Source organism: Zalophus californianus, chromosome 11 (genome assembly GCF_009762305.2).
Source record: "Zalophus californianus isolate mZalCal1 chromosome 11, mZalCal1.pri.v2, whole genome shotgun sequence".
Lineage (NCBI taxonomy): Eukaryota > Metazoa > Chordata > Mammalia > Carnivora > Otariidae > Zalophus > Zalophus californianus.
In genome coordinates, this window is record NC_045605.1 from 80,515,350 (window position 1) to 80,542,222 (window position 26,873).

Genomic DNA, 26,873 nt, shown 5'->3' on the forward strand with positions numbered 1-26,873 from the left:
ACATACACTGAAAGAAACAGCAAAATGTGTGAGACATTATTCGAGCAAACAACTGGACCACAGAGATAAAGGGTAACGCAAGTCATAAGTGAATCTGCTTCTTACACAGTCCTTAAAAATCGCATAGAAAAAGATCAAGTATTTTTACAATTAAACTCTATAAGAACTTTGTACAGTTCTATAATTGATTTCTGCCTCTAAGTCCCCCCCCCCCCCCCCCGCATCTTGGCCTTCACAAAGCTTCACATAATTATAGTGGATAAGAATCAGAATGTCTAGCTTTAAAAATATCCATAGCCTAATTAAGTTTTCATTATTCAATTTTCTTTTTGCACAACTTAAAAAAGCCTGTTGTGTTCATGTTCAAATGCTCTGAAATACAATCTTTCCGGGTTTTAGACTGTTCTGAAAATATCTAGTTCTGCCCATAATTTGTTCTTCCCTCCCCCTCTTGCAAATATCCTGAGTGACAGCTTAATGTGACAGCTTTCTTGCCACAATTCACCAAAGGGGAGTGGCAGGTAGGGTTCTTGGAGAATAAATACCTAACAAAGCCATCATTCTGGGGAGTTACTTCCAAACTGTCAATCCAATCCATCAAGTGGAATGCGCTCTACTATTCTCTTGTAAATGTGCTTATTTCAAACAAGGCAGAACTCTCGGGCAGCTGCCCCACAGAAGACTGAATGACCCAGCTCAAATGTCACCTCTGCTGCGAAGCCTTCCAGCTCCCCGAAGCAGAGTTAAGTTCCTTTCCTCTTTGCTCCCACAGCCTTTGTTCATCCTTCCTTATGGCACTCCCACACTGTATTTTGTGTTTATCTCTGTCTTCTCCACCAAAGCAGATCACCCATGGAAGCTCATGAGCCAGCGTGGTGGAGTGGAGGGTAATATAGCCTCTGGAGTAACACAATCTAGGGTCCAATCCTGGTTAGAGATTATAAAACATACGACCTTGGACCTGTTACTTACATTTTGTGCCTCAGTGCTGTCAGCTTAAAATGAAAATAAACAGAAAGCAACAGTGTCAATGTAAAGCTCTTTGCCCAATGCCTGGTACACATCATGAGTATGACTAATGTTGGGGCACCTGGGTGGCTCAGTCAGTTGAGCATCTGACTCTTGATTTCACTCAGGTCCTGTTCGCAGAGTCCTGAGATCAAGCCAGGCCTCTGGCTCCACACTCAGCAGAGTCGGCTTGAGTTTCTCGCCTTCTGCCCCTCCCCCAACTCGTGCAAGCACAAACACTCATGTGTGCTCTCTCTCAAATAAGTAAATAAATCTTTAAAAAAAAAAAAAAGTATGACCAATGTTAAAAAAGGAAGTAGAGTCCCTGTGTTTTCTCCCCCAGTGAATACAGCAGCACAGCTGGGTAATAGGTAGGTACTCCATGTTCATGGAAACTATTTTTGCTAAGCAAGTTTATTTATTAATAAAAAGTCACGAGTAAAATACAATTCCCAAAGGTAATCTTTCCATATCCTTCAATTTATTCAACATTTAAGAGTACGTTTCATGCGAGGGGCACCTGGGTGGCTCAGTGAGTTAAGCATCTGACTCAATTTTGGCTCTGGTCATGATCTCAGGGTGGTGAGATAAAACCCCAATTCAGTCTCCATGCTGGCTGTGGAGCCTGCTTAAGATTCTCTTTCCAGGGCACCTGGGTGGCTGAGTTGGTTAAGCATCTGCCTTCAGCTCAGGTCATGATCCCAGCCCTGCCCTGGGCGGGAGTCTGCTTCTCCCTCTCCCTCTGCCCCTCCTCCCTGCTTATGCTCTCTCTAATAAATTCAGAAAAATCTTTAAAAAAAAAAAAGATTCCCTCTCCCTCTGCTCCCTTCCACCCCCCCTCCCTCTCAAATGTATGTTTCATGCAAAGCACAAATACAGGCAAGGGAATAGCTAAAAACATATTGAGTGAGATCTGATTCCTACCCTCAATGAGTTTACAAGCAATTCTGAGCATGAGGCATCTAGAAATGTATGCCGATTACATTCATGGCTGATTGTGTTTCACAATAGATTTGACTAATGTGCATTTTCTCAACAGTGTATTAAACCATCAAATATTTAAAAGACTATGAACAACCAATGTGTCTCATTTAGCCAAGGGAAGTAAGAGTTTAAGGATGTTATATTTTACATACTTCAATGAACCCTGTAATTCTTACTAATGCTCCATGTTACTATAGTGCATGCGTTGGTTCCAGGTCCATGCCCTCTGGTTCTAAGAGAACAGTTATTGCTGTCCAGAGCACCGTAAGAGTCAAAACTACTTAGGCATGAAATTTTAAAATCTGGGTCATGAACAAATGTGTAGCAAAATCACTGTTTCCATTGTGCTCTTTTCAAAGACTTTATCATTAAGTACAGAATCATTTGTTTAAATGATGCAATTTTAGTAGGACCTACTTTAATGAAATCATTACGAATTTAAAACCCTTACAAATTAAAATAAATTATCCAGAGTTTTCAGTTGTTCATTAGCTGGAAAGAATGTTATGGAACCAAAATGATTTTGCTAGACATTTGTTTATGACCCAAATCCTTTTGTCATAAAACACTAATTTCATGAGAATCTGAATGCATTAAAGCGATCTATACCTATTTGCATTTGACAACATCAAGGCAGATTTACTGCATCCCACTCTCTTTAGAGGAGTAGCCACAGACCAACACAAATGGGCTCCTCAAGCCAACAGCCAGAACAAGCCCCCTGAAGACAAGCAGGGGCACCACCTCTTATCTCCTCTTACCAGACTAGATCACCAACAAGCATCTTTTCTCACACTCTCATGGATATTTCAAATTCAAACAAAACTAAGAAAACGCCCATGATGAATTTTGGTTGCTTTTCTTATTTTCCCATGGAAGTATACAGACAGAGGGGGGAAATCTCACCTAGGTGACAATATCTAATGATCGTAAGTTAACTACACTGTAACAACAAATCAGTCTATGTCAACAGTCTGATTATCTTCATCCAAGAGAGAGTGGTATCCATCCTCTTAACACTGTCCACATATTTACTAGCTGTAAAATAATCAATGCCTACTTAAATATACTGAATATTGGAACCATCTGAGAGTTTAAAAAGGATAATATTGAATTTATTATTTTATCAGAATAAAGCTTAGCAAATCTATTTCATTCATTGTGTGAAATTTTGAAAGTATCATTTATGAGTGAAATTCTGTTACTTGAGACAATACTTAGAGAAATCAAATGGCAAATTTCTGGATTATGTTGAGTATTTTAAACTCTAAAAATACTCTAGGAAATATATTCCAGAAAGGCTCCAATTCTTTCTGCTGTGCTTCCTAATTTTTCAACAACTGCAACTGTTTTATTATCTACATCTCTTCAGTAAGTATTCCTTTGATTTATTTCTTCTGTTAACAAAATGAGTTGTTCTCCTAAAAACTGATCATTTAAGGCAAAAATGCCTTGTAAAGCATGGATATTGAAAAGCAGAACCTGGCTACATAAGACACCTCCTGTAAAAACATTTTTAATTAGTGTGATGTATGTGATATTTTACTTTCTAATGAATTACCTGTACCTCCAACAACAGAATGGCATGGAAGTATTTTTTATTGTAGAATATCCAATTACCCTATGATGCCATTGTTATTCTACACCTTCTCTGAGAGAAATGGAGCAGTTAATATTGTTTAAGGAATGGAAAGGGATAGAATGTTGAAGCTGGGTGACAGAGGCCTTAGGAGTAAAGCACTGAAACTATGCTGTCCCATTTCCCACTGCCCCCCAGCACCCCAATGATTTTAAATAAGCCTTATAAATCGCCTATAGAGACATGGGAATTTTACTCTACTTGAAACAAAGCCCTGGGCAGAATTAATACTTTCAACTCCTCCTGGCAGAATATTTTCAATTCCTTGCAGAAAATAGACACTTTCAATTCCACAAACCTCCACTTGGAAAATGAAACAGAACTTCCCGTAACGTTGTTGCCGTGAAATAAAAAATACTCTCACGGAAAATTTTTCTCTCATCTCCATTCCCGGCTTTAGGCCTCTAGATGCGATGAAACCTATAGTAAAAACTAACCAAGCTAAAACAAAGACATCTCTTTGCCAACCCTACTTAAACCCTTCCATTTCATCCAGCAAGTCGGAGCCCCATGTTGACAGTGACTCCTTCTCTAGTGATCTCTTCTACACTAGAACTGCATGGGGCTGCCTTACAAAAACACTTCTTTCAAACACTAAAGCTTTTTTTTTTTTTTTTAAGAATCTAATGTTATTTGCGAAGTTGGCATAACTGTTCAGTTAAAATAAGGAAATGTTAAATTGAGAGAGAGGGAGACCACAAGAGAACTCTTTAGTACCATTCAGTCATGCATTTTCCTGCAACTTCACACAAACGTAACACCCCACTGCTGTAACGAAGAGCATCCCCCAGGCACACCCAGGCACACTGCTCAAGCACTGAGGCCTAAGTCACAATGTCAAAGGTATAAATTATGGGCCCAAAGACAGCTCCAGGCACTGCTGGGCATGGAAATGCTTTCTGAGCAACCATGTTGTTCCAAACAAACTAAATGCTTAAGAGGCTAAAGGACAGTGGAGGCAATTATTGGAAGGAAATTTCTCACTAGGCCAGAAAGGAATAATTAAGTCTTTGCACGCTAAATCACATCACTGGGGTTAACAATGAAGTAATCAAGTGTAAATGGTGACAAAGCCCATCTATAGGACTCATGAAAGGAAATTAAGGTTGTGGGTAATCTAGACTATTGTTGCTTAAATACCACAAAAATTAGTCCCTAAAACTTCATTCATTTACCCTCTCTTTACACAAATGTGTGTGCTTTTTGTGGGAGGCAAGAAATTGGTTAATCCAGCAATTAAGGCAAATATACTGAATCATCAGAAGTAAAACACCACTCAGCTACTAATTCACAGGCAGAGATCCAACATCATCCCCATGCTACTTAGACTGTACCAAGTGCTTAGAAACAAAATCCTTCCATAATAAAAGGCATAGGGGTTTTATTCAAATATATGGCTAAAGCCATTTAAATGATAAACTCAATGCATACTTTATATCTCACACTTTTCTATGTTGCAGGTCACAGAAGAGAATTCACACACACACACACACACACACACACACACACACACGGAGGAGACTTAAGGAAGGAAGCGGGGGAGAAAGATGGAGGACACATGCCTAATCTCCCAACAACTGCTCAATATCAATTAAAACTGGTTATGTTCTAAGGGAGCAAAATAATGTTGACCTGAAAGTTAAAAAGTTTAGATTCACTTACCATCTGCAACGATGTGGATGGAGCTAGAGTGTATTATGCTAAGTGAAATATGTCAGTCAGAGAAAGACAAATACCATATGATCTCACTCATATGTGGAATTTAAGAAAGAAAACAGATGAACATATGGGAAGGGGAAAAGAAAAAAAGGAGAGGGAAATAAGCCATAAGAGACTCTTCACAACAGAGAACAAACTGTTGATGGAGGGAGGTGGGTGGGGGATGGGCTAGATGGGTGATGGGTATTAAGGAGGGCACTTGTGATGAGCACTGGGTGTTGTATGTAAGGGATGGATCACTGAATTCTACTCCAGAAACCAATACTGTACTGTATGTTCACTAACAAAATTTAAGTTAAAAAAATAAGTAAATAAAAATAAAAAGTCTAGATTCAGACTGGCTCTGCAATCTCAGTTTATCATCTCACCTCAGAGACTCAGTTTCCCCATCTTATTTAAGGAGTGAGGCCAAAACAAAGATTTCTCAAACCCTAAATTGATTTGGTGTATCTGTTGTTGTTTTTAAATAACTTCAGACTCATCAAAATTTGCAAAAATAGCACAGAGTTCCTACGCATCCTTCACCCAGCTTTTCCAAACGGCAGCATCTTACATAAGCATAATACATTAACTAAACCAGGAAATTCACTGTGGTGCACCTTTAACTACAGACCCTACTCAGATTTCACTACTTTTTATATGCACTCATTTTTTAATCACATGTATGGATTCATGCAGTCATAAGGAACTGCTCCGTTACTGCAATAAAACAAAACAAAACAAAACAAAAACTGGCATATTACTCTACCTGAAATGAAGCCGTAGGTGGAATTAATGCATCCAATTCCTCCTGGCAGAATATTTTCAATTCCTCGGAAAAAAAATTGGCACTTTTTTTTAAAGATTTTATTTATTTGACAGAGAGAGAGAGAAAGAGAGAGAGAGAGAGAGAGAGACAGCAGGAACACAAACAGGGGGAGTGGGAGAGGGAAAAGCAGGCTTCCCGCTGAGCTGGGAGCCCGATGTGGGGCTCAATCCCAGGACCCTGGGATCATGACCTGAGCCGAAGGCAGACGCTTAATGACTGAGCCACCCAGGCGCCCCAAAAGAGGTACTTTCAATTCTACAGATTTCCACTTGGAAAAGGAAAAAGAACTTCCCATGATGTGTTGCTGGGAAATAAAAAAAATACCCTCAAGAAAATTTTGTTCTCACCTCCATTCCTTGCTTTAGGCTCCAGATTTACTACACCTATATTAAAAACGAAGCAAAATAAAACAAAGACATCCCTTTGCCATCGCTACTCCATCACCCCTTCCTGCTTCCCCCTTTAAAGTCACACTGCAGTCTTCCCACCTCTAACCCTAGCAATCACTGACCTATTCTCCATTTCTAGTGTTTTAAATGGAATCATACAGCATATGTAACCTAAGATTGGCTTTTTCACTCAGCATAATACCCTTGTGGATCCATCCATGTTGTTGCATGTATCAATAATTTGATCTTTTATTGCTGTGTACTATTCCCCTGCAATGATATACCAGGTTATGATGGCACAGTGATTTTATTCTTTTTATGTTTTAATTATCACTATGGGGTGAGGAAGAACTTTTAAGTTGTGCTTTGCCATTGCTTAAGATGGTTCATATTTAATAGATGCTTCTTAATCAGTAATTATCTTTTTTGGGGGGGAATAGACATACTTGTATTTTTTAATTTCCTAAAATTAAATTTGTATTAAATTTGTATTATTTACAACTTAAGACATAAAAACATTAAAGTCACATAGAAAATAATTACCCAAATGAGAAATAAAAGACCTAAATTAGGGTAGTAAGAATGAAGATAAAGTAGAGGTTGGATACTATGAACATTTCAGAAAGATTTTATTGACTAAGAAGATAAAGGGATGCAAACTTTTTAATTCCAGGCAACAGAACAGTGGCCATTGACAAAATAAAATCAGTAAGTACTCTGGACATGATCAATTTGAATATTCAGATAGACATTTTTATTGGAAATATGAATCTAGATCTAATGGAAGAAGTTATATTTGGGAATCATCCACAAAGAGTCAATAAATGAAGCTTGGGAAACAAATGAATATATAGAGAAGTACAGAGAGAACAGTTTTAAGGCGGCTGAGGGAAAGAACCAACATTTAGAAGACAACTGTGAAGGAAGTCACAGAGGTAAAACTCCAGAACTTGTTATGACCTCTTTGTGATACTATTTCTTAATTCCACCAATCAACATCACATCCCAGAGCCATTCCAGGACAAAAACTTCCTTAATATATATTTTTTAAGATTTTATTTATTTATTTATTTGAGAGAGAGAGAGAGAGAGAGAAACAGCATGAGAGGGGAGAGGGTCAGAGGGAGAAGCAGGCCCCCCGCCGAGCCGGGAGCCAGATGCGGGACTCCATCCCAGGACTCTGGGACCATGACCTGAGCCGAAGGCAGTCGCCCAACCAACTGAGCCACCCAGGCACCCAAAACGTCCTTAATATTAACTGCCAAAGTACTGAAGAAAATATGTTACTGAAGTGTGACTTATTTCTCTGTAATTTAAAAACTGGGGGTTTTCTGTTCTTTAAATATTCAAACTGCACAACACAATTTTAACTGAAGCTACTCTCCCAACCCTGTTTATCACCTATTACAAGTTTGTTAATGGACAAGTAAAATGCTCATAACAAATTTTTGATTATATGAAAGTATAATTCTATAACCTGCAGAGCTAACATTTGATGCATTTTCCTGGTCTTTTCAATGCCCCATTTTTATTACATATAGAGAAATATTCACTGAAGGATTACTAATTATCAAACTCAAACGCTACCACTTCATTGTGCTTCCAGCCATCCTGACACACAGAAGTTAAGTGATTTGCTCAGGATCACATAGCTAGAATTTAAAACCTGCTATTTACATCTCAGACTCCACAGCCCAATCTTAATTACAAAACTGCAATCTCTGCTTCTGACCTCTCCCCCATTTAACATAACTTCAGCATTTCCCAGAACATTAACAGTAATAAATTATTGGCAGCTTCACCTCTTATTGTATGGATACACTATGATTTATTTTCCTATTTACCTACCGTTAGCCAGATATGTGTATGTACTGTTAGTATAAATAACCCTGTGATTAACATCTTTGTATCAAGATCTGTCCCTATGATTACCTTATTGCCAGTAGTTATTTTAAAATAGTTATTTAAAAATGAATAGGGAAGGGCGCCTGGGTGGCTCAGTCATCAAGCATCTGCCTTTGGCTCAGGCCAGGATCCCAGGATCCCTAGATCAAGCCCCGCATCGGGCTCCCCACTCAGCGGAGAGCCCGCTTCCTCTCCCACTCCCCCTGCTTGTTTTCCCTCTCTCGCTGTGTCTCTCTCTGTCAAACAAACAAAATCTTAAAAAAAAAAAAAAAATGAATAGGGAAATTCACACACACACACACACACACACACACACACACACACACACACTGGCAAGTAGTTGCCAGTGATCCTCTGATTTCAGTTTCTTAGCTTTCATATAGAATGAACAATTACAGTAATACAGGCTGAAGGAGAACAAAGGTAGTATTGATATACAACAGGGACAGTCTAAAACAGCATTTGAAAGCATAGTTCAGTTGCTCAACATTAGCAGCAGAAGGAATAGGAAAAAAAAGTAAAGCTATCACAGAAAAGCCAATTTATTATTACTAAAGTTAGCTTTTGTGGAGGACTATAGGTCACATACTAGCAGTCTCATTAATAATGTGACCATTACCTATAATCAAAATTTTCAAAAGTAAAATTATATACATATATAATGTAATACAAATATTTTTTTCTATCCTTTAATTTCCAAAACATGCTCATTCACATCTGATAGTACATACATCCTTTCATGATAGGCCAGGACATCCATATTATCCCAATTACACAAAAACAGATGCAAAATAGAGTTATGTGACTTCCTTGCTCAAAATTAGAAGACTAAGTGTGTGTGCATATATATTTTTAAATCTCTTTACTCCCATTCCATCCTTTTGGCTAAACTTTATTCCTATAGTATCTGCCCTTTTTATAGTCCCCTCTCTTGTGAAAGGCATCGTTATCCAGTCACTCCAGCCAAATCTTCTTCTTCTCCATTCCCCCACCTCTAGTCCTCAAGTGCCAACAAGACATCATCCTAAACCTTTCTGGGATAGATCTCTTCTCCATTAGAATTCCCTTTTGCAAGTCCATTTCTTCATAAGTCTGACATGAAAGATTTTAATTGCTCTGCCGCAGTTTTCTCTTCTTTACTCAGTGGTGACAGCTCCAGGTCTGTTTGCTTTTGTAGTTCTTGTATCATGGTCATAGTCTTATTGACAGTAGCACAAATGCGGTTCTTAAGTCTCTTTCTGCTCTGCAGCAATCGGTTTAAAGCGTGCATGCAAAGTTTGATATCGAGACTTTATTGCTGACAATTCCTTTAAGAGTGTAACTGGATTTTTCATCAGTTCCAGCTTATCGACCTCCGCCTCCATGTTGAATAGTTGACATTCCTCCAATCAGTAATTATCTTAATCACTCCATTCAAGCCTTCTCTGCCCTACTTAAATAGTGAGCCCCCTTCATCCTGCTTTATTTTTTTTAAGATTTTATTTATTTATTTGACAGAGAGAGATACAGCCAGAGAGGGAACACAAGCAGAAGGAGTGGGCAAGGGAGAAGCAGACTTCCCACGGAGCAGGGAGCCCGATATGGGGCTCGATCCCAGGACCCTGGGATCATGACCTGAGCCGAAGGCAGATGCTTAATGACTGAGCCACCCAGGAACCCCCTGCTTTATTTTTTTTCACAGTTCTTAATATTACCTGACTTCATATGTTTATTGTATTTATTTTTTAACTGTCTACCACCACCGGTACCCCATCCCATGCCAGGTGAATTACATGAAGGCAGGGATGCTGTCTGATAACTGTCTCCAGCACCAAGAACAGTTCCTAACACATAAAGCACTCACTAAATGTTAAATGAATTAATTTTTTGAGTATTGATGTATTCTCTCAATGATTATTTTGAAGTTGAAAGACCACTGATTCCATGAGCCATTATACAAATACTAGTGGTTCTCAAAAAATGGTTTTGAACTGATAAAATTATTTCTGTGAAACCTTTTTACTCACCTGCATGAAACAACTACCGCCTACAATTTCAACAAAGTATTGGGCCCATGAAAGACTGTACAAAACACAAGGAAAAAGCACAGAAAATTTTACCATGTGACAAGCTTAAGGCACAAGCAACTCAAGTCAAAAGTCTTTTTAGGGGAACCCTCCTACACTGTTGGTGGGAATGCAAGCTGGTGCAGCCACTCTGGAAAACAGTATGGAGGTTCCTCAAAAAGTTAAAAATAGAGCTACCATACGACCCAGCAATTGCTCTACTGGGTATTTACCCCAAAGATATAAATGTAGGGATCCAAAGGGGTACGTGCACCCCAATGTTCATAGCAGCAATGTCCACAATAGCCAAACTATGGAAAGAGCCAAGATGTCCATCGACAGATGAATGGATAAAGAAGATGTGGTGTGTGTGTGTATACACACACACAATGGAATATTATGCAGCCATCAAAAAATGAAATCTTGCCATTTGCAATGACATGGATGGAACTCGAGGGTATTATGCTAAGCGAAATAAGTCAATCAGAGAAAGACAAGTGTCGTATGATCTCACCGATATGAGGAATTTGAGAAACAAGACAGAGGATCATAGGGGAAGGGAGTGAAAAATGAAAACCAGAGAGGGAGACAAACCATAAGAGACTCTTAATCTCAGGAAACAAACTGAGGGTTGCTGGAGTGGAGGGGGGTGGGAGGGATGGGGTGGCTGGGTGATGGACATTGGGGAGGGTATGTACTATGGTGAGAGCTGTAAATTGTGTAAGACTGATGAATCACAGACCTGTACCACTGAAACAAATAATACATTGTATGTTAAAAAAAAAAAAAAAGGAAGAAAGAAAAACAGGTTTCCTTTAAAAAAAAAAAGTCTTTTTAAATGTTAAAGGTTTATATAATCAAAGAAAAGACCATCTTTTCTGATAATGTGCTTTATTCTCCTTTGTTTTGTTTTTAACATAGTCTGGAGGGCTACCAATGATTCTGGGCAAGTCACACAACTAAATGTAAGTGGACTTCCGCCCTGTTATTTAAACCAGATCAACTGTTTTTGACTAGCCTTTTTTTTCTTTTTAAAGATTTTATTTATTTATTTGAGAAAGAGAGAGCACAAGCAGGGGGACCAGCAGGCAGAGGAAGAGAGATAAGCAGACTCCCCGTTGAGCAGGGAGCCTGACAAGGGGCTCGATTCCAGGACCCTGGGATCATGACCTGAGCCAAAGGTGGATGCTTAACCCACTGAGCCACCCTGGGGCCCTGTTTTCAACTAGTCTTAAAAGAACTGGACTGAGGAGGGAGGGAAGTTCTGAAAAATGTAAGCAAAAATTTGGTGTTACGATTTATGTAATTGAAAGGTTTAGCAACGAATAGATATCAGGCCTATAAACATAAAAATGTATGTCCTGGGGGAGGGGGAGGAATGGACTTTTTGTTTCCCACATGGAGAGAAAGACCTAGCCTCTTTGATGAGTGGTCCATAACACAAAGAAGAGTGTTAGCACCACTGTACTAGATGATCTTTAAGATTTAGAAGGGTCCAAGTCTATATTCCAAGGGACTGAGAACTCTTCAAGCAGAGAACCAAATGGATCTAACATCTCTGGAACTAATTCCTCATCTATAAAATAAGCAGTTCATGATATCCTCAACACCAAGACAGATGGACGCCTACATCTAGAAGTAACACCAAAGGACACTGGCATACCACCCATTCAACCGAATAACCTTGGTCTGAAAAACCGAGATCTGATACCCCATCTACAAAACCTCGTTCATTACCTGTGTGCCCTCTCCCCTGTAGTTTCTTCATCTCTAAAACACAGTGAACAACAGCATGTGTTTTAGAGGGCTATTAAGAATAATAAATAAATAATAAAAATAATTTTTTTTAAAAAAAAGAGTATTAATAGACAACACGTAAAGCTCTTCCTGTATAATGCCTGGTGCTCAATAACATTTATTACTATTAGCGTCTAAGTTAATAACAAGATGATGATGATGGTTATCTGAATGGAAAGACAGGCCATAAAGAAGACCAAGACTGCAATGTGAATTAAATGAAAAAGGAAAATGCTTCCAGGAGAAAACCTTTAGAGTCACCAAATAACGGTACAGCATGGGGCTGGCTGTCACCCCATTCAAAGTCAACACTGCGGCCCCATATTCAATCATGAACAGCCCTGCTGCTAAAGAAAAGGGCACACAGATCCAAATAGGAGCCCATCCAGTCTGTAAAATATTAACAGCTTAATAAACATCAGTTCATACAATCAACGTACACAGTGTTCAAGTCAACGAAAAGAGTACCAACTAAATTAATCCCAAGTTGACTAAATGAAATGCCTTGGGGGGCGGGGGAGGCTCATGGGTGATTCACTTTTATGCTGACTTCCCTATAAAAACATCTTCAATAGGAGAGTCAGGAAATTCCAGTGAGTGAAAGGGAGCGGCTATATGGAAACCATAATGGTGCACACTTCGCTTGTTCATCTACTTCAGCGTTTTGGTTCAAAGGAGCACATTCAGAAATGCGCACTTTAAGAAGCAGAAAAATGAGCATGCTAACGGATCCTCATATACCATCTAAGTGAATTCCACAAAAGAAAGAAAAGGCAAGCCAAAATGCACACAACTGATACTTATTTTGCTGACACAGAAAAACACTATTAAAATAGAAAATGTGAACGCTTACAAAGAAGTACAAAAAGCAAAGAGACTGAGACATACTTTTCCAAAAACTTCGGCTGTGAATAAAAGGTCACTTAATTCTACATAGTAAATAGATTTTTTCATGTAAGTTACTCCTAAATCAAGTCAGTCTCCAACTATAAGTACATATGTAGAGGTCTGTATGCGTTTGCGGGATGCTTTATTTTCCGTTCTGATCTTTATTCCCCTGTAAAAACCTGTAGCTTCTCACCATTTCGTTTTTCATTTTATCTTCCCTTTTTCTAATAAACTGTCAACTATCCAAGCAAACTACAGGAGATACAAACAAATAGCAAACACCTGAGCTTCACAAACTACCACCCACTACCTGTGGGACGTTTGAGCAAGTTACTGAATCCTTTCAAATCTCCATCTACACAGCTATAAAATGGGAACCATGCCAGGGACCTAGAATGATTACCATGGAAATTACAGTTAACACATGTAACACACCTGATACACAAGTAGGCCCAGCAACTTCTCACCAAGTTCCCATTTTTTGAATCAGACTTTCCAAACATGGACATACTAAAAATTCAAACTTTTGTCACTATAAGCAAAATGTTCCACATTGGGATCATTACTCCACAAGTCTCTTCTCCACAAGTCCTCCACAAGGGGTATCCTAGTAACTGTCAGATACCAAAAAGGGAGCTAAGTATTCTCTTTCGGGGTGCCTGGCTGGCTAAGTTTGTAGAACATGCCACACTTGATCTCGGAGTTGTGAGTTTAAGCCCCATGTTGAATGTAGAGCTTACTTAAAAAACTAATAATTCTACTCCTTTAAAAAGTACATGCATTGAAACAAAATCAGTTTTTAACAGCGTTTGCTATTACTACATACATACATACCATGCTAAGAATATATGGAGGCTATAACTAATTGGTAATATCAAACCTTACTACAGCTCTAAGACATTAAAACCTAGGCCAACGTTTTATTAACATACACCTACCACTGGACCCAGGATCTCACTCCTGAGTATTTACAAAAATGAAATGAAAACCTATGTTCACACAAAACCTCTACGTGAATATTTATATTGGCTTTATTTATAATTGCCAAAACCTGGAAATAAGGAAAGCATTTCTCAACTGAAGAATGGACAAATAAATTGTGGCACGTGAATACTGGTAGAGCTGGACACTAAAAAAAGGGTACATCTTAGAATTGAGAGATTTAGAAGCATTTTCCTATGATATGAATTCAAAGTTATGAAAGTTAGTTAAGTAATCAAAGAAGAAAGATAGAACAGCCAAGACTAAACTAGTTATTTTAGGATAAAAATATGAAGGCACTAAAAGAAAGAGGAGGACCTCAAATAGAACTCATTTGTGAAGAACCACAAAACCTAAGCTTTTGAAATTGTAACCTCCCAAGAGAAAAAAAAATTAAAGGATATCTATGATAAGCAAAAATTTTAAAAAGGAATTACACTTATAAGAAAATGTGAAAGGCAATAATTTCTCTTAGCACATTGTTTTTACAGCTAATGTTCGGTAATGATACCAAGAACCATCAGAAATACCTTCTAGATAAGATATACATATACATTTAAATATTTGGTTATATCGGAGATAATATAGGAGCTCATTTCCTTTTCAGTAAATCCACTCCTGTCAAAACCAGCCCACATGTCTAGTAAACAATGAAACTAGAATTTCAGGCTGGGGTAACTTGGGTGGAAAGGACCCTGATGAAATATATGTCATATTCTCCTCCACCAAAGTCATGAATCTTCTCATCTTGGGATGTCATAGGTTTTGTTTTTGTTTTTTCTCCTTCTGGAATGCCACCTCAGCCAGGGTTGCGCCAAAGGCAAATTCTTTTAACACAGAAGACCTGAAAAAGACAACAATTGACTTACCCCTCTTTTTCACGTCCTTGGCCTCTCCTCCCACACCTGCTCACCAGCCTCCACACTGTGGATTCAGATGCCACAAAGCAAAGCCATTAATGCTAGCTGAACTGAAACAGAGTCCCCAAGTAGAAGGCTGGTCCTATGCAACAGAAACCTTTAAAGGTCAATGCAGCAGTATTTGGCTAGTAGAGAATGATCAATTAGCCTTGAACTGACAAGAAGATAAACATGGAGGCAGACAGTCCTCGAGGCATGTTCTATTGGGAATCAAGCAACCTCATTCCCAACTTGTGTATCCATTAAACACATACCACATATCAAACCTGGGGGAACAGCATCCAAATGCCCTGCATACATACACACACACACACACACACACACACACACACACACACACACACACACACACACACACACACACACATGCGCGCGCGTGCGCACACACACAAGTTCCCACTGGTGAAATATATGATTAAGTCAGAAACCCACCATGGAAGCAATGGAAGCAGGTCATACAAACTTAATTCAAACTGGTATTAGAAACTGATTTCTCCAAAACACAAAATTCCTTTTTCAAGAATGTAATGGGGCTTTGGAAAACACAGTCTGATTGCTAGCGGCAGAGCCTGTGGTTAGCACACAAACTTGCCAACCTACCATGAAGTATGAAGCCTTCTGCTGCATGCCCTCACAGCCCCAGACTGTTTGCAAAGGACAGGAATGAAATATTCCATATGTTTTCTTTGTCAGTGACATGGCTATTGAAAGCAAGGCCACGGTAGTCTCCCTGCTGAGGGACTGGGTCAAGCTATTCATGTGTAACCAGGCAGATGTCAAGATGGTAATGGGAAAAACATCTCAAACATTTATTTATTTATTTTTTTTAAAGAAAGAGACCCAGGGTAGAAAATGCACAACTGTATGTGAAACACTCAGCCAGTCTAAACGGTTGTGAGCCATGCTGTGTACGTTAGCTGCTGTTCTGGCTTGTGGCTTTATCATTCATTTTCAAATCAGGTCTGAATCAAAACCCAGAAAAGTGTTTAAAGTTTCTGAGAATGATTCAACTGTGCTTAACAAGAATGCCATGTAACTTTCTAGAAATACAGAAGATCTTAAAGAATGGATTTTAGTTCTAAAATGACTTTATCCACAAAACTTGAGCATTAATCTAAATATAAAAAAAGACAAAGGTATCCAAATATCCAATAAAATACCACTTCTAAAGTACTTAAAAGTTCTCTCATAATCTGAATATTTCTAGACACAAAGCGATGGGAAGAAACAAGAATGTAGCTAAACTACCAATCCTGAGTAAATCTTATCCATCCCCAAAATGGAAAATGATCTGAGAAACTACAGTAGGCAGTCATTGGCATGAGGCTTCCCAAAGAGTTAGGCACGGCTTAATGAAATCCCCAGTGTTCCAAAATCTGGAAGTAGAAAATTCGTATCTAAAGATCACACCGACGGGGCGCCTGGGTGGCTCTGATGGTTGGGCGTCAGACTCTTGATTTCAGCTCAGGTGGTGATCTCTGGGTCGTGAGATCGAGCCCCTTGTAGGGCTCAGCTCAGAGTCTGCTTGGGATTCTCTCTCCTTCTTCCTCTGCGCCCCCCCACCGCCAAATAAAATAAAAAATTTTTAAAGATCACACTGACACTGCCTAAGGTCACATGCCTTTTTGCTATGGAGAGATACACTGTTAGGATAGCACCTTTCTACTTGACCACCCATCTCAGGAAAGCAGTGCCAATCACAGAGACCCAGGGGAGCAAACATGATGTCCCCTGAGCTCTTTTCTCCAGGGAAACTATAACTAACCAATCCCCTCCACCCAAATTGGGCTTTCCTGTTAAAAGGGGAGTAGTACCACCTATGAGAAGGTATCTTGATAAAAGTGTATATATACTCTTTCTCCACCTGGATCTTTATGGTTTTCTGAATGAAAAAAATCTGCCAGGTAAGTGGACTTTTCCCTATTAGCACAATGGCTCACTGTGAAGTCTACAACAGGCTTTGGACCTAGTATACATTCAAAGAACCAGAGAAATAGGGTTCACATACACACATGCAACTGCTTAGTCACTCCCAGAAGAAATGACAACAAATCGGGTCCTTGCCGTCACTCCAACAGGTCATGCTGAAGTTTCCTAGGTGTGACCCTCAGAGACAAAGTGAAGTTACCTCTTTTTGCAGATGGAAAAGTCAATGTTCAAAGTGGTTATGTGACATGCCCATGCTGATTTGGGAACTCAGGGGTCTTGATTCTTCGTGCCATACTTTCAAAAACAAAACCATTTTTGAAGGCCTGCTCATAAAGACAGGCCTATAAAAAGAAGACTCCAGAATAGTGACATAAAAAGCTGGATTACATGACCATGGACTCAAAATGACCTTGAAAAGAACAGAAGGCCAACAAGAAAATTTTCCTTTGTTACAAAGAAAGGAAAATATTAAGATTAAAAAAACTAATCAAATGAGATGAACTAGCAGAAGTAGCACAGAAAGGATGAAAGTGAGATTAGGAGAAACTGCTAAATGTCAGTAAACTCGTGTAATTTTAAAACATGATACTAAAATATTTGAAGTGTATTAAGTTCACTTGATATTCCCTTAATTCTGATCATATTGTGTAAGAATTCTGTCTATGCTTCAATCTATGTGAGATAAGGAGAGTTTGAAGAGGACCAAAGGGCAATTACCACTTTGGAAAATGCAAACACTGGACGAATCAAGTACCAAAACATGAGAGCATATGAACAGTCTTCAAGAACATTAAGGAACCTAAAGTTTAGTGGACATCGTTTTCTCTCTCCCCTACTTGAAAAAGAGTCAGTAGACTTTATTTTTTTTTAAAGCAAACTCTATGCCCAACATGGGGCTTGAACTCACAACCCTCAGATCAAGGGCTACGTGCTCTACCAACTAGGCCAGAAAGGCACCCCAAGAGTTGGTAAGACTTCAGAACAGAGTTCCTAAGGTCTAAAGTATTCAAGGGCTTGTGATCTTCTCTGGAGAATTCTCCTGCAGCCCTCTGAGATGGTTTCCACACAAGAAAGGTGACAATCTAGAACAGCGCAGCGACCACAGGTCTCCTCTCTCCCGGGAAAATCTGGCCTGCCAAGCCCTTCTCCTATGATCCATGTAGTTTCTCCAAGGGTCTCTTAGCATTTTCTCTTAGGGAAATGGGGAAAACCCAGAAGTTAATCAACAACACAGCCCAATCCCTAGAGTTTCAGTGAAAAGCCTGCCAACTTGGAAGTACACTCCCTATCCTGTACCTTTAGAACAAGAACCATGGGACACCTGAGTGGCTCAGTTGGTTAAGCAACAGACTCTTGATTTTGGCTCAGGTCATGATTGCAGGGTTGTGAGATCAAGCCCCCCATCGGGCTCTGTGCTCAGCAGGGTATCTGCTTGAGATTCTCTCTCTCCCTCTCCCCCTGCCCTCCCCACCTCCATGCTTGCTAGTGTTCTCGCTCTCTCCAGTAAAAAATACATCTTTAAAAATAACAGGAACCATGACAAGAGTGAGAATTGGGGCATCTACCTATCTTCCTAGGAAAACAGTTCTAATCAAGTTCTTCAGGGAGGTTTTGATGTCACCCATTTGTACTAAGTTACTGTCTGCTGTTTGTACTAGGAGCTACATGTGAGAACTTCACAGCCTGAGGGCGAATGGAGAAGTGAGACCAGAAGCAACATGGGCTCATTCCTCAGCCCTGCCCTAGTACAGCGCCGAGGTAAAGGTACCATCTCTCAGCCAAATTTATGTCACTCTTCTTAGGAGGGACAATTTCCCCAAATAAAACCTTAAAAACGTACAGGCCTGGGGAGAATTTACCTCATGAATTTTCTGAATGAGGTTCTGAAATCTGATTCAAGCATCAAAAATATTTTGTTGTCAGGGTGCACTAAGATTTTCATTCTTTCGATGGTCAACTTTATTTATTTTTTTTTAAAGATTTTATTTATTTATTTGAGAGAGAGAGAGAATGAGAGATAGAAAGCATGAGAGGGAAGAGGGTCAGAGGGAGAAGCAGACTCCCCGCTGAGCAGGAAGCCCGATGCGGGACTCGATCCCGGGACTCCAGGATCATGACCTGAGCTGAAGGCAGTCGCTTAACCAACTGAGCCACCCAGGCGCCCTCGATGGTCAACTTTATATTTAAAACTTCGTTAAAAAAATAAAAGGCTACATTCTATTGTAAAAAATAGAGGAAAAGAAAAAACTAGCTAAAGGGGCTTACATAACCTTTTCTCTTGATTTTTAATACTTAAATACTTAAATTAAATACAAAGGATAAAGCATTATTAAATAACTTGAAATATATTACATATGCTTCCCCCACAAGTTTCTCACTAGCACAGACATCAGGCCAGCCTGGGATCGAAATGGCCCAGCTGCCTCCCAAAATATCTATAGTTTGCATTTCCTTACAAGGCTATTCTTACATTCTTATGGGCCAACACGTTGCCACGGGGGGGGGGGGGGGGGGGGGGGGTGATTCAATGCCTTCCCCATAAGGTCTTCCAGTACAGAAAAGCTAGGAAAACCAGAAAAATATATTTTTTAAAGATGTTCCCTTCTTGGACCTGGACTGTTAGAAAGGCATTCCTGTTCCTCAATCACTTGCATCTAAAAAAAGAGATGCCCAATGCCAAATCTTGCTGTCAACTTAGTGCAGAGGGGGAGAACGTGGCTCCTGTGTGACAATTAAAATATATAATGCTTTAGAGATTGAAAAAACCATCCCAAACATTCAGAGTTTTAACTGCTTGTACATGACACAACATATTTCACTACACTTTAAGAACCTTGCTAAAAACAGTGCCAACCATACACACACACACACACATACACTAAAACAAATACTTGGGGGCACCTGGGTGGCTCAGTTGGTTAAGTGTCTGCCTTTGGCTCAGGTCATGATCCCAGGGTCCTGGGATCAAGCCCCGCATAGGGCTCCCTGCTCAGAGGGAGTCTGCTTCTCCTTCTCCCACTCCCTCTGTGTGTTCTCTCATTCTCTCTCCCAAATAAATAAATCTTAAAAAAAAAAAAAAAAGAACAAATACTTTTCGGGGGGGGGTGAGTCCAGAGTATACTACTACATAATTACATCTTGCCATTTAAAAGAGGTATTTGAGTACAAACTTGCTGAAGTCTTTAGAAATTGAGGTTATTAAATGTATATGAACTATAAAGTCATGATCTGTCTCTTGCTAAGATGATTTCTAAACTCAATTTGGAACTCACCCAATTTTAGACCATAGAGGTGTTACCTGGTCTACAGTTTGACCATCAAGTAGTTAAACACAAAAGAAATGCCTGAGAAGGCAGACAAATTAGCCATTTGTATAAGGGTAATGATTTGCTAAATGCCCTAGCATTTTTTTTCTTCCCTGGCAGAACTTTAAAATAGAGCATTTTATCATCTTAATGAAGCTCTGGAAAAAAAAAAAAAAAAACTAAAGTTCACTTAACAAAGTTGGGGGGAGAAAAAGGAAAAAGTTATCCATATTCTTTTATATATAAGAAAAGCTGTTGGCATTGCCAGAAACTTGAAGGCTGCCTAAGACAGTTAAAGGCAAGCTGGATGACACCCTTCTAAAGCCAAATCCTTGAGATCTAGCTTAAAAAATTAAAAGAGCAAAGCTGTCTTATCTAGAACACTCTGAGGGTATATTAGTTACATTTTTCAGAGTGAAAGGCACATCTGGCAGGGCTTAATTTTTAACCCAAGTGTATCAACAAATATCGTACTTTTATGGAAATTTTTATTTTTATAGAGAAATGGTAAGAGACAGTCTTAGGAAAAATTTCAATGAATCACTAAAGGGTTCTGAAAACTTCACTTGCTTAACAGTTTACACAGGTTCAGAGAAATTCAAAGCAGTGAGACATCTGCCATCATCTACTCCAATATCCATCATTTATTGATAAGAAAAATTGGGAATGAAGGGATAGGCACAAACAAGGAGACCAGAAACCAAAATCCAAACTTGCAGGCTGTCAGTACTTTCACTATTATGAAGATGACTAAAATAAGAATTTGAGAGATAGACTGAAAGAGGCCAAGAAAATGCCTAAACTTGCCTGGATCCACCTCCCAGTACAAAACTTTGATCTTCCCTAAGAGATTAAGTTGTCAAATGTTACCTTACAATTCTAATGTTAAGAACCAAGTGCCTGGACATTAAATGCTTGCAATACCAACACTGTCACGAGCATTTAGTTCGACTGGAAATCATAAAACATTAGTGGTTACTGCAAAACCTTAAGGAGCCTTGAATAAGAGAATTACAGGTTCAAGTCCTGAGGGTTCAAGTCCTGAGTATCGTTCAGACCACACCCAGCACATTGTTGCCTTGTGAGGCAGTGAGCTCCCCTTCAATGGAAATATTCCAGTAGCGCTGGACAACTGGAGAAGTTTCCTGGGTGGGTGAGAGAGTCCATGATTTAGATAACTATACTTCCCTTAACCAATGGAGAGAACACAAGAAATATATTTAAAAGAAAAAAATTCAAGAGAAAGAAAACTCTTGGCAGTAAGAGTTGTTTACCTCCTTGTATTATAGGTGGAGAAACCAAGGCCCTGAGGGGTTAAGCATGTCACCCACTCAAGGTCACTAGTGTGATTTATTGACAGATCTGGAAACCAGCTCTCTGTATTCCCAGCAGAATGCTCTTTCTTCTCTTGTATTTAAAGAGAACCCAGTAGTTCAGCTGGTATGTAAAAGAAAGGCTCTAAACTTAAAGATATTCATATATTGGTCTTTTTTAACACAAAGTTCACTTGTATGTGATATTAATGCATCTCTAGGAAGACACACTACACAAACTAAACATTGAAACTTATAGATCCTAAGGCAGAAATCAAGAGATATCAAACTCTACCATCAAAAAAGGTATAAACCTTTAGCCACTGATGACTACCTGCCGGAGAATACAGGAGACATGGGAGAAAGCAGAAGAAAATACTTTTCAAATGATACTATTAAAAGAAGAAAGGTGTTTAGTGTAGTGATAAAACATACATCTTAAGGAAGAATCTGAGATGATGCTTCCAAAAGAAGAAAAAAACAACAGATTATTTTTAAAAACACTTCAAAGCCTCTCAGGTAACCATCAATTCTATATAGAAAGCTATAACCTGCCCAATGTACAGGATACGCACACCGTAAAGGTTGGAGAGATTATGACTAATTATATGGAAGTGAGGACGTTGAGTAACTTTTTGTACAGTATCCAAATTACTGAAACAGAATGATTTTATTTTCCGAGTGTTAAGCCATACCCACAGGAAACAAGAAGGGCTATTCTACCCTAGCAAAGCGCCTTAGCTAGTCATGCATTCTGCAACAAGTCTCCATGGCAAATTTCCTAACACACACTTCTAAACACAAAGAACTCCTCCTCCAAGTGAGTGGTAATGAACAGCCTTGTGCAACTTCACCCAGAACGAAATCCTGCTGCTCCTGGGATCTTTTACGAGAGGATCTAACATTATCGTCACCTTGCCATCCTAAAATTATGTTAGAATTATAAAATCATAGAACTTCTGGAAGCTACAAGCAAGCCTTAGAAATAATCCAGTGAATCCAACTACTTCATTTTTCAGATGAGAAAATTGTTACCCTTCCCCCTCCCCCCACCCCGCCTCAAAAAAAGGAGAATGACTTGCCCAAGGCCACAAAATTACTTAGTGGCAAGGTAAGGACTACCACCAAGGGCTCAGACCCATCAGTGTCTCCATGAAGCCACAGAAACGGCCTGTATAATCTTAAAACTGGTCACCAGACATAATCTAGGATGTGGAGACCTGTGCTCTGAGTCTATGGCACCCAAACATTGAGACAGTAACACATAAACCAGGGGACACACGTGCACAAACTTCTCCCCAACACCACTGGGACTTCATCTCTTTCTCTCAAGCCTCTGGGAGTGTAGGTGATTAAGAGTGACCTATTACCATTACTATAGGAATAACCTTGAATCCCTTTGATAAAATAAACTTTGGAATTTTAATACCAGTAAGATTACTTCCTTTAAAACACCTCAGGGTGAATTGTGACAAGCCAGTGTATTGTGACACAGGATTGAGAACTGCTTGCAAAATATAAATAACCAGTACAGGTGCAGCAAACTGAACACAGGAATCCCATCAACAATACTGAGGATTACGTCTGACTCTGCCCCCAGACTCGGATAAAGCAGCTTTCAGCAGGAAATAGGCACTGTTGGACGGAACAAGTTTAAACGAGCCTGAAGGAGAAGCAGCAGTATCCTCTCTCTGGGGCTTTCTCAAACCTGGACAAAAGACTAAATGCTGAGAATGCTGAATTTGGCAATCCTGTGTGGGAATGATGTCTGAATTCCAAGCCCCGAGTCTGCCTTCGGTGTTGGCCTTAAGTTATTCTCTCTTCACTGCAACATTTTTAAGTGCCTCCTGTGTACCAGGATCTGTGTACTCCAAGTTGAGTAAAATAAAATCTCTGCTCTTTGTCAGTCCCAGGGTCTCCAAAGTGGGATGCACACATCCCTGGTGGAGGTGAAGATACCACATACATATACCACTGAGTTGTGAGAATAAAAGAACTTTGATTAATCGGCCTCATCTTTTTAACTTGTAATCTGTGTTTGTGATTTTCTGTGTAATATACATGGGTACACATGCTCCAGAAATTAGGAAGAGGTGAGCAAAAGTTTGGGACCATGGATCTAATCCCCCGGTATGTAACTGTGGCTCACTAAAGCTATAACAGGACAGCAGATCAGAATTACTTGGAAAAAGATCCCAGGTGATCCCAAATCCACTGGACTATGCAAACCCACAGCACCTGCCCATCCTCAACATGGCTTTTGAGATTCACTGAACTAGCTGGTTTCTCAAAATGCAAACACACTGCCCTTGAAATGCCCTTTAAGTGGGGTAGTCCCATAAATATATACTTTTGAGGATGAAATGAAGAGACGGGATGAAATAAGGAGTTATCAGGAGGTCCGATCACTCTAGCTACAGGTCACAAGTGAAAAAGGAAAATGCAGCACATTTGCTCACCTCAGCAGCTCAAAAAGTGCCATGACGGTGCTAGTTCAGGCAACCTAATCTGGACAGTTGCCAATGATTTTTGTTTCCCAAGCCTCGAACAGTGTTCTGTACGGCTCCAAGTTGAGAATATGGCATTTTACTACCTCCAGTGAGTTCTAAAGGACGATGCTCTACAGACAGTAGCGTGCTCACATAAAAATGTGATATTTCTTTGTGGTTTTAGGTACTAATGTAAAATAGCCCTTTTCCTTATAGGACAAGTCTACTCACCAAAATTGGAGGAATCTACTAAACAAGGTCTTTACCACTGGTCAAAATAGCAAAAACATGCTTTTCTATGAATAAAGAGGCTTGAGAAGTGTCAGGTAAAGGCACCTTGCCTCAGTGAATTCCCTAAGTTTCAAAAGAACAGGAAAAAAAAGAGCCCCATCTCTACCCCAGTCTTCTTTCCCTCACTCCCCCTCAAACCTGCCCACTTAATGTACCTTTTTGCGAGCAAATTGCTCTTCACTGCAAAATGAATTTTTTTCAGTAAAAAAGTTAAATTTCACTATGCTGGAGGAAAATGATTTCAAATACATAACTAACACGTGAGACAGTTAAAATAAGGAGGGGGAGCTGGAGGCCAAAGAATGAAACAGATTCCAAGGCAACAGGCTGCAATACTCAATAAAACCCCATTGGCAGAGAGCAAGCTGAACACCTCCCACTACCTACCTGGAAACACAGCAATGCTCTGGCCTGCATAGAAAGGATTTCTTCACAGGGTCAGTTACTCCTTTAAAATTATTTATTTCTGGGGCGCCTGGGTGGCTCAGTTGGTTAAGCGACTGCCTTCAGCTCAGGTCATGATCCTGGAGTCCCGGGATGGAGTCCCGAGATGGAGTCCCGCATTGGGCTCCCTGCTCAACAGGGAGTCTGCTTCTCCCTTCTGACCCTCCTCCCTCTCATGCTCTATCATTCTCTCTCTCCCTCAATAAATAAATAAAAATCTTAAAAATAAATAAATAAAATTATTTATTTCTAAGAGGTCCCCTTCCTTGGCTATAAGGTAAAAGGAAACTCCCTTCACCCAAGAACCTCTCAGAATCCCTTCCTCTCGCCAAGAGTTCTTTCACTGTTCTTGATTTAATCACCCCTCTGGCCACACAACGCAAGAACAAGCGCATACACCAAGCCCTGCATTCAATTACCCTCTTCTTTAAGAGGTCGTACTTGCCAATACCACCTACAACACCTATGTCAAACTCCTCTTCTTTTCTGAAGGGAATATCTGAAGCCTAAGGTCTCCCTTCGAGGGGGGAGATTTCAGAAGTCAGAACCATCTGAGTGACTTGCCCAGCCCCAGGCAGCTCAAAAGAAAAGTTCTGTGGATTAAGGTACAGCAGAAAATTGCTGCCTTCCATTCTAGAAGGTTGGGCAGAGAATATGCTCTGGAACTTTGATTTTCTTCCAACATCCTGTACTTCAGGTCAGCATTCCTTCTTTAAAAGGCCTACTTGGGTAAGAAGAGTCTTTTCACCAGAAGAAACCTGCAATTTCACCCCTCCTTCCGTCTTGTTTTTGCCCGGCTCCCCCGCGCGCTCCAGAACCCTGGGCGTTTGTCAGTGAGTCCAGAGTGCAACTGGACCGAAGTGCCAGGTCGCTCTACCTGGATGAGGCCAAACTGGAAGGGGATTCACTCTGACTGAGGCACAGGTGTTTCTTCTCCCCACACGCTGGAACCCAGAAAGCTCCAGGTGTTTCCCCACGAAACGTGCCTAGGTCTGCAGACCCAGGCCAAGTTCTAGGCGCCCTCAGCCTACGGATTATGAAGCTCTTGCCAGCTGAGCCGGGGCCCGCGTGAGAAGGGAAGGTCTCCTGAAAAGGCTGCCAGGGGCAAGCGTTTCCAGATTCCTTCCTCCTGCTTGGCCCCAGATGCACTTGCGGGGGGTGGGCGGGTTAACTGTGCCCCAAAAGTCTGGGGGAAAAAAGCTGCTCGCGGCTCGGACCCAGACTGGCAAATTCTGGAAAGCCCGCCGCGCGGGAGTGGGTGCCGAGCACCCCACGCACAGGTGACCCGCGCCCGCTCCTCGGGACACTGGTAGGTGGCGTGGGATTGACCACTGGCTCTGCCCCCCAGCACCCCTTGTCCCCCCACCCCCACCGCCGGCGCCCTCACCCCTGTACTCACAGCGCTTGGGTGAAGGCGCTGAGCCCCTCGGGCACCGCCGTCAGCCCCTTCCCGGAGCAGTCCACCCGACGGTCCCCGTCGCAGCTGCAGGGCGCCGCGCAGAGAGGCGGCGCTGCGCCGCTGGGCTCGGCCGAGCCGCGCAGCCCCAGGGCGAGGAAGCAGAGTAGCCCCAGCGGGCCCGGCATAGCTGCGGCCGCCTCCCGCGCCGGCCTCTCCCGCGGCGCCGCTGGCTCGGCGCGCCTCCGCTGCCCTCCGACGCCCCCCGCCGCCCCGGGGCGGCCGGCCTGCGGGCTGGGGCGGGGGCTCTCTCTCGGCGGTCGCGCGGGCTCGGCCCCTTCAACAGTCCACGGTAGCAGTGCAGGGACGCGGGGCTCCGGAGTTTCGCCCTTCCCGCTGCCCCATGGAAGCGCAGAGGCAGCCCCGCTCCTCCGGCGGCTCAGGCCAGCCGGCCCGGCCGTGCGCAGCTCCCGGGGCCGCGCTCTGCCATCGCACCCGCCTCCCCGTCTCCGGCCTCCCGCCGCAGCCTCTCTTCAAGGTTGCGGAGCGCAGCCTTCAGCCATGCCGGCCCCTCGCCCCAGCCCCCGCCCGGCTCTCGTACAAACACCCAGGCTCCTGCTCGC

At 41.1% G+C, this 26,873-nt stretch overlaps 1 protein-coding gene across 2 annotated transcripts in view; it reads right to left on the reverse strand.

Moving 5' to 3' along the window:
- LGR4 (leucine rich repeat containing G protein-coupled receptor 4) overlaps positions 1–26,563 on the reverse strand; it is a 106,125-nt gene extending 79,562 nt beyond the window's left edge. The window contains exon 1 of one of the 2 annotated variants that reach the window (XM_027578421.2): positions 26,254–26,563. In XM_027578421.2, coding sequence (XP_027434222.1) covers positions 26,254–26,438 — 185 coding nt within the window. In that variant the 5' untranslated portion in view covers positions 26,439–26,563. The remainder of the gene's footprint in view (positions 1–26,253) is intronic. The other variant, XM_027578420.2, reaches the window with a different exon arrangement.
- Positions 26,564–26,873: the final 310 nt, after the last annotated feature.